Source organism: Vigna unguiculata, chromosome 4 (assembly GCF_037176805.1).
Source record: "Vigna unguiculata cultivar grain cowpea cultivar isolate G323 ecotype 2 chromosome 4, ASM3717680v1, whole genome shotgun sequence".
Classification (NCBI taxonomy): Eukaryota; Viridiplantae; Streptophyta; class Magnoliopsida; order Fabales; family Fabaceae; genus Vigna; species Vigna unguiculata.
This window is the reverse complement of record NC_140795.1, coordinates 34,495,243-34,504,331: the sequence shown is the minus strand read 5'-3', so window position 1 is coordinate 34,504,331 and position 9,089 is coordinate 34,495,243. Positions and strand designations below refer to the sequence as shown.

The following is a 9,089-nucleotide window of genomic DNA, read 5'->3' as shown; positions in this document are numbered from 1 at the left end:
GGCAGCCGCCGCCGCCATCTCCTCGCCGGCCACCACCAATCTGCAGCAGACCGTGAGTTCTTCCTCGCGCCTCAGCCATGGCAGCCCTTCCACCGTCAACTCGCCGGAGTTCCGCCACCATCTTCCTCCATCAAAGCGCGAGTTCGTCTTCTTCCCTGCAACCGCGTTCCGCGAAAAATAAAAACATGCTATCTACAAAATTTGATCGTAGATAATATTATTTTTAATTAAAAAAATTATATAATTTTTACGTACAAACTTTCTTTTTGTAGGTAGCCTTTTTTAAAATAATTTTTTTTATAATATTTATTTTCTATGTTCGCTTTCGTAGGTAATCCTTTGTATGAAATATTCCTGTCAAAGTCCACCATAGTTACTTACGAAAATATTTCGTAGATATTTTTTCATAGATAATAGACAATTTTCTTGTAGTGTTTGTTTTTGCTAGAGAAAATAATTCAAATAATATTTGTAGATTTTGCAATCAAGTGAAATAAAACATAGTTAAAAACACATAAGATAATTGATTCCAAATTGTGTGTTTTTATATTAAGAGATAAAAAGATTGTTGATCATTTAAATCTAGAAAGGTTTATATCATTACAAATTGATTAAATTCATTAGAACTGGAATTAAATTGAATTTAAAGTATCTAACATCGTTTGATATAGCGTCAAACGAGGTCCTATAGATTGTCTGATATGAGACAAAAATGAACTTGACTAAGAATCCTTCAACTGCATGAACATACATGTTAAAGAGATTATATGTGATATTAATCAACATTACTTAGAGTGTTTATTATCATCACAATTGTGAAGTGGTCTTATGTAGATTAGACCATATGGTGAAATGTATTGGGTCATCATACTTAACTATATTGGATCATCTGATCTTGATAAGGAGTGACTACGAGTCCAAATAATACTTAATGGATTAGCCAAGAGTGACTATGAGCCTAAACAATAATCAAGAGATTATTGTTTGGTGAAACTCAATCTATTGATTATTGAAAAATAGTTTGCATGGTCATATATGAACCGGTATAAAAATACCTTGCGTATCTCTCATTCTTCTTATCCCTTTACATTGCATTTTACTATCATTTGAACTAACTTAAAAAGGAGATATATGATGAGGAATCATATCTGAAACACTTTAAGTTGGCAAAGTCACATAAATGCGTCTATTGAACTCCATCAAATGCAAGAGTCACTAACTAATCACTTGTAATACAGAACTATCGTCTGAGTACTTCTTATCATAGGACATTTGTGGAAAATTCAAAAAATAATAATTAAAGCACAATTCAAACCTCTCTTGATCTATTTTTTTTCCTCATCTTCACAAATATCACTCTTTATTTAAACTTTAAATCTTCTCGTCTAATACTCCTAAAATTATATTTTACTATATGACTCAAATTTACTTTTCTTTTAAATCTTTTGACTTCAAGAATCTATGTTTCTATGAATTTACATATGATTTAATGATTTGCTTAGTTCAATTCTATTTAATACTAATGGACTGCTATACTTAACTATTGTATTTTACTACAAAATTCCATAAATTTATGTAGATTTTGAGTTTGATAATCTATTAAACTCTATCGAAAGCATAAAATCCGTTTTGGTGATCTCTAAACTTCGTATAATTAGTTTCATGCCCTCCATCTACAAAGTACGTTGCTTCAACAAAAATAAATGAATGTTTAAGATCAATCCGAAGGACATGTGTGAACATTTTTCTATGTGCATGTCATCAACCATGAATATTCACCTTGATAATTCTATAAAATGTTATTGTAAGCTGAACAATATTTAAATCTAGTGACTTGCCACCACAAATTCTGCATTCAAAATGCTCTCCCACACACTACAAATCCAAACAAAATTGCATCCAAGAATACTCTCTCTTTCATGTTGAAAAGTGCATCAATTACATCACAAAATACAGTATTTAAAAGTTTCACTTAATTTTACATATCAGCCGGTTTAAAATTTAAAAAATACATCATCCGATAGAAGCATGGCTCATAGTTATAGAAGTTATGAATGCTCCAATGGTTCAACAGCTGTCTTGAAGAGAAGGATATAAACCTTATCAATGGAAAAGTACAAAAAGCCACCAAGAGAATGTGTAACATAGGAGCCAAAGCTAGTACCCACAATGCAGTGCCATGCTGGACCATATGAAGAATCAAATTCCTGAAAACCCAGTAAGTTTCTATCATTAGCCTTCTAATTTGTTCATACCAGAAAACAAAACTAAGAATTTTCACACTAAACCATACATAGCTCAAAAGGGAGAGAAAAAAAAGAAGACAATAGTTAGCCATGTTTTCCAAGTAATGACTGTTTGAAATCAGTGAAGAACCAAAAGAAAAAGAAAAGTGAAACTTTGAGAAAAAATGAAGTTCTTAACAAGATCAAGGCATGCTTGCTGTAACAGGAATAGATGAAGCAAGCATCACTCAAGAATCTTCAAATAATCAAATCTGTCACAAAAGTAATAAAAATGACACTGACAACATTGAAGGCCCTATCAATGTAATGAGGGACCAAAAATAACATTTTCATCAGAAAAACAAACCTATACCAAGCAGCCTATTTATTAATTTTACAACCAACATACCTAACACACTTTCCAATTTATAACTTTTAATATCTTTTGGCAACCTTGGAGAGTCACAGCAAAAAGAGTAATGCAATTCTTAGTGGACCACAAAGATACCAAACTCATAAGGATACCCACCTTCATTATTTAACTGAAAATGACTAAGCCTGAGGTCAACAACATCAACTATTGCACAAAATCTTTACTCATGACTGCAACAAGTACCTTTGCTGCATCTTAACATGCCCTTCCATTTTCTATGATCAGCTGTGAACAGAACATGCAATTTTATCACTTCTGACCTGAGATCTGTTTTCACTTGGATATGTATAACATATTAATTGCTATAGAACTCTCGTAGTATGAAAAATTCGTGCATTCTTGACCAAATCCAAATGCAAAAACTAGTTTTAACACGCCATTGTAACTACAACTGTGTTCTCTCCACATTACTATCTAAAGGGTACAAGCTTGATCTTTGAATCCCTTGTACAAGAGCCTCGGGAGTAGTATCACACCACAAAAGTTTGATGTTGTAGTTGGAGACCGCAAGGCTTATGAATACGAAAATAGATCCTAACATTGGACCTGCTATGTGGTCCTTTTATTAGCATCAGGCAAACATAGCAAGCTAGAAGATATTGTTGCAAGATATATCAATTATCCCATTTTAGATGGATCAAGTCACAGTCAAATCATGATACTTGGGCTGTAATATTCTTAAGTACAAAGAGTTATGCTCTGATTATCAACTATAGCTTTGACCTAGTAGTAAGCCCTCTATCTAACAATTGGTATTAGCCTCAAGCAAATATAACAGACAAACATAGCACGCTAGAAGGAATTGTTGAAGGATATAGCAATGATCTCATGCCAGATGGATCAAATCACAATCAAATAATGATACTTGGACGGTTATGTTCTTAAATATAAAGAGTTGTGCTTTGATCATCAACTATAGCTTTGACCTAGTAACAAGCGCTCGATCTAATAATTGATATCAGAATCAAAGTCACAATTAAGAAGTGGAAAAACCTTTTGGGATAAGAAGGAAAGAGAAAAACCGTTTTAGCTCAAGTCCTATACCTCAAACAATGTAAGGCCTATTTGGTTTGAGTTTTATTCTTTTCTTAACCTTTACTACTTTTCATAACTCGGGATTGAAGAGCAGGAACACTAAGAAGAGAAGAAAGAAAAAGAAAAAGGTTTTCAGGAAATGGCATCAGATCTGGAATCTTACCACATTATTTATCAATATACCCCGTTACAAGACTTCAAATTATATTAATAAGAAAAGATTCAGAAGGCAAATGGAACTGAAATTCCTAGTATTGGTGAATTATGAGCAGCAGATTAAAGTAAGGGCTTTTGCAAGCTCAGAATGTGTGGCTTTGGTGCATTTGAGAAGGAAAAGTGAGATAAAAGCAACAGAAAACTTAATGGAACCACCATAATAACTTCGAAGAATAAATAAAGCTTCAGAGACTTCCAGAGAATAATTTGGAAAGTTATTTAAGGTCAAAAATAGAACAGAAAGTCAGAAAGAATATGCAGACTGTAGGATCAAAATAAAGAGTTCAATAATCAGTTAGCAATTAGAAAAAAAATATCCCTCCAACACTAGAAGTATTCAAAAACCACTTTTTCAGCATGCTCAACAAAACACAAGCAAAAGATTACCAAACCATGTGTGCTTTCAAGATACCATTGGCAAGGATGAGAAAACAACACACACACAACAAAAATTACAATGTAAGCTGACTGAAGAAGAAATCAACTAGGCACATTCAATTGATGTTAACCCAATTGACCTAATACCAACACCCAAAATCAAAATCTGCTTAGAAATTTTGCTATATACTTAATTATGTTATCATTATTTCTTTCTAAACTATAATAAGAACTAGGCAAATCAAAGAGTCAATATCAAATAAGAGAAAACAAAAATGTAGTTCATCAAATTTGTTGGTGTGATTCTCCAATCAGAGGTACAATTTTCCCTCAGTAATGTCCATTACAAAAGGTTTGTATTAAAGAAGAGTACTTAAAATAAAGAATGAATCACCCCTAAGTTGTGTTCTATTAAACATTCAGTCACAAAAAGTCACTAATTTCACTCAGCCAAGACACTTAGAACCAATAACACCATTTTTCTAAAAGCTTCCAAATCAGACACACCATTGGAACTTTGCATCATGGCTCAAAGATCAGACCCCAAAAACAGATTTTTGAAAATTTTCCCAGAAGATACAAGAAAAGGAAAGAGTTATATAAATGTATATATCTATGTAACCTTCTTAAGGGAAAGTGCAAGTAGTTTGCTGTCAAGTTTGGTGCCAGGTAGCAGAGATTCCAAGTGGAGACGTGCATAATGGAAGGCGTGGTTCTGCAAAGGGAGAGGCATGTCACAAGCTCTGACATGAACCTTGAGACCCTCTTGCTGCTCTATGGACTTCTTCTTCTGTATCAAACTGCTCAGAAACTTGCTCCTTCTCTCTAACTCCTTCTCTGCTTCTTCCATGTGCTGTCCCTGTAACCCCTTTTGAATTTTATCTTACACTCTCATCACTCACACCACTAACCAACTCCAACCCTTTTCTCCTCTTGAGCTTTGGCTTCTCACTGTGGTCACCACTCCGAGAAAGAGAAGAAGGTACTACACAGTAGAATGGAATGAGTATAAGAAGGAAGTTTAGAAACAACAAAGTACAAAGCAAGGGTTGTTTCACTCTTTCACTACGCACAATCTCACTGTGAGATTATCAATATAAATTAATATTTGTTTATTAGAGGAACCAATTAGAGTGAGTTCTTAGATGAATGAATCAACCTTTTCAATGATTAAATTAATTAAAAGTGGGTTAGTAAAAAATTACCTTAAGAATTATAATTAGGAGATTTCGGTGGAATTGTCTCGTCGAGAGAGAAGAGGTTAGAGAGGAAGAAGACGATTTGGACTCTTAAATTATCATGTCATAACAATTAATTTTATTAAAATAATCAAATTATCTCTATTTAAACAATACAAAAACTTTTAATATAAAAAATAAATTAAAAATTAAAAATTTTATTAAACTGATATTTGATCACTTCTTAAATATAATTAATACTGATTTAACGGAAAAAGTTCACACTAAATCGATTTAACATAAGATCTAATTAAACTACAAATAATTATTAGAATCATCAATATCCAAAATATAAGGACGAATAATAATTAAATATAAGAATGAAAATTGGGGTGTTTTTTTTTTATATATCCACTATTTTTATTCACATTTTTGTCTTTAATCATCTCTTAATGAACATAAACAAGAGGCTTCAACTTTTAATGAAGAACATAAAGAAGAAAAGTTGGCTAGCCATCTTTCTCAAGATGTTTGTTTGTGCACAATTAAAAATTTGATTAACTTGTTTTAACTAATTCTTCATGGATAACAAAGGAAAATTAAGTATCATAGTCACTAAATCTGGTATAATATTATCAAAGAAGAAAAAACATAACAAAATGGAAAAATGAAAATTATGATTTGAAATTGAAAGTGTCTATGTATTTATTTTTGGTTAAATGTTTTGTTATAAATGGTGTTGCCTTTGTTATACCTCCACTTGCAATGTGTAGCAATTAGCACCACAAATTATAAAAGATGTGAAGTAAAGATTACTCATTACTCAATTACACAAATTTGTATAACATCACAAAAACCAATCAATTTCACTCCTTTTTCTGTTTTACATGAGTCATTAATTGCACTTTTCATTTTCCATTAACAATGATGATAAAGTAACACTAAAGGCATTTCTATCACACTGATAATTGTTCCAAAAAGGCACTATGAAACTTGGTTCAATCTATGAAATTGATAAAGATAAACTTTAATTAATAGTGTTGTCTTGGGTGTTTTTATTAGTCACAATGGAAAATAAGTAATGATAAAAAAGGTTTGCATTTATAACATGGGATTGGCTAAATCATTTTAAAAGATAAAATAATAAATTTTACTCATTAATAAGAAATCAACTATCAATGTCACATTATTGGATTCAACATTGGTGACGGGGATATTTTATTAAAGATGATTAATAAAAAAAATTCAATTTAAATTAATAAAGTGAGTGGATATTTTTGTGTTAATAACAAAAACTTATCAATATTAGATGAATATAATAGAAAAGTTAATTTTTTTTTAAATATTTGTTTTAAATATTTAACAAATGTTCAAAAAATTTAACAGTATCTCACTAATTAAATCAGAGCAACTTCATTTGGATTTATTCACACATTCAATTATTTGCTTAATATTTTATATCTAAACATGGTATGCAAAATTCGTTTAAGGAGGAGAATTGAAAGGTAACCAATGAAATATATAGTTCATTTATATTAACAAAATAATCAAACCTCCCTAATTAATATTTCCTTATATAATGCTCTTTCAAATAACTTATATAACTGAAAAAGTTAGTGAAATTAGTTAAAAACAATACATTTCTTAGAAATTTATACTGTTGTTCTAAAATTATCTTTATCAAACTAAAATAATAGAATGAATTTTACTATATGTAAGCACACTTGTGGCATTCATTAAAAAATTATTATTTTTTATAAAATATGACAATTAATTTTAAAGATATTTTAAGAAAAGGGTTTGTAATATTTCAAAGAGAAAACAATTTAAAAAACATATATGAATAGAGAGGGAGAAAATAGTTCATTTATATTAACTATATTTATTATTTTTTTAATAAATCCTTTTACTTTAACACCTAAAAATGTGTTTTGAAGTTTGAATATAAAGAAGTTAGGGTTGATGTTTGTCTTGTAAATGTAATGTGTGCCGGTGATGAAGGTGGTCCCTTCAAATTGAGACATATAAACGCAAATTACGGAGAAAAAAAAAATAAAGTTCTGGTCCACCCAAGAATGCTCAATAATTTTATTCAACTAATTACTATTACTATTTATAAATAAAAGAATACTCTCTTTAATTAATTTTTCTTTTTTTGTAATTGAGTGCGAAATATCCCAACAAACACTCATTTTCTCTCCCTCTTACTTATATTTCTTTTATAATTATAAATTTAGTTTTTTTTTCTATAATAACTATATTAACCTTGAAAACAAGTTGTAATATATAATTGCTTAGATGTCAAAAGATTTTTTCCAAGAAAAAAATATTTAACTACTTTTAGAAATTTATATAAGAAAAATGATGGTTTAACCACCATTTTCCATGTATAATCAATTCAAAACCCTTCTATAATAGTATAATAACGGTAATATTTGAATTAAACATTAACATTTTACTAATTCATCAAGTGGTTATCGAGGAGTTATATAGGGGATATTTAGTTGTCAATACATATTTTTAGCTTATATTAATATATTTTAAAATATTTGAATTCACTGTGTTTGTTACTTATCTCAATCAATTCAAAAGAAAGTTTATAAAAATAACTTACAATCTATACAAAAATAATTATACAATTTTTCACTAATGGAAAAACGCATAAAAAATTATATACGATTTACAAATGTTTCTCTATAAAGTACTTATATTTATAACCCAATATTTTTTTATAACTCAATATTTTTTTTTTTCCTTACTTCTCGAACTAATTTTATTCTTTATGAATTAAAATCTAATAACGTCAAAAGGTTTTGTAAATAAAAACTCAAGGATATTTTATCTTCATTTTTCTTTTTATCCGTTTACATTAAAATTATAAAATTATATTTTTGAAATAACTAATTTTAAACCTGTGTTTACCTATGGTATGGTGGTGTTTATTTATATATTTATTAAAAGATACTTAAAAGGTCGAGGAAAGAAATACTAAATATTTTTAAGTTTATAATCGATTTAAATAGTTGTAAATACACATTTGATTATATTTTTCTCATTTTTGTTTAATTTAGTCCTCACTTTGGTTTCATATACAATTAGGTCTTAATTTTCATCAATTTGATCATTTTTACTAATACTGTTTAAATAACGAATATTGGGACTAAATTGAACAAAAGAAAATAACACAACCACCAACTGACACGTGGTACTAACATCGACATCTGGCACAATAGTGACTTGACACATAAAAAATTTATTTAAAATTAAAAATTAAAAAATGAAAAAAAAAACATAAGTTGACAAGTGGCATATACGGTTCACTAACGTTAACTATTTAAACAACGTTAGCAAAAAAGACCAAATTGATTGAAAATTGACGAAATTAGGACCTAATTGAACACGAAACCAAAATGAGAACCAAATTGAGCAAAAGCGAACCAAATGTGTATTTAAGCCTTTTAAATATAATCGATCTTAAAATGATTTATAGGTTTAAAAAATACGTCTATAAAAATATAAATAGTAGAGTTTGTAAGAATACAAAGGACAAAATAAGTGCAAAGATAAAGTAGACTCTCTAAAAATATAAAGGATATGTAAAATTATTAAGAGTAGACTCACTAA

The 9,089-nt window shown here is 29.4% G+C and overlaps 1 protein-coding gene across 2 annotated transcripts; it reads right to left on the bottom strand.

Moving 5' to 3' along the window:
* Positions 1 to 1,893: 1,893 nt before the first annotated feature.
* LOC114181067 (uncharacterized) lies at positions 1,894 to 5,600 on the bottom strand. Of its 2 annotated transcripts, XM_028067398.2 has the most exons (3): positions 5,493 to 5,600; positions 4,910 to 5,272; positions 1,894 to 2,207 (listed from the first exon to the last, which is right to left on the bottom strand). In XM_028067398.2, the coding sequence occupies exons 2-3, from the start codon at positions 5,135 to 5,137 to the stop codon at positions 2,049 to 2,051; spliced, it is 387 nt and encodes a 128-aa protein (XP_027923199.1). In that variant the 5' UTR covers positions 5,138 to 5,272; positions 5,493 to 5,600; the 3' UTR covers positions 1,894 to 2,048. The 2 variants fall into 2 exon arrangements, with proteins under 2 accessions (XP_027923199.1, XP_085528306.1); XM_085672180.1 differs by lacking the exon at positions 5,493 to 5,600 and having other exon boundaries at positions 4,910 to 5,345.
* Positions 5,601 to 9,089: the final 3,489 nt, after the last annotated feature.

What these genes read in the sequence shown, in the direction of transcription:
- LOC114181067 (XM_028067398.2), bottom strand. Translation starts at nt 5,137, where the DNA reads ATGGAAGAAGCAGAGAAGGAGTTAGAGAGAAGGAGCAAGTTTCTGAGC. An exon ending in TTGCACTTTCCCTTAAGAAG is followed by an intron (nt 2,208 to 4,909) that starts GTTACATAGATA and finishes CTGGGTTTTCAG; the next exon opens with GAATTTGATTCTTCATATGG.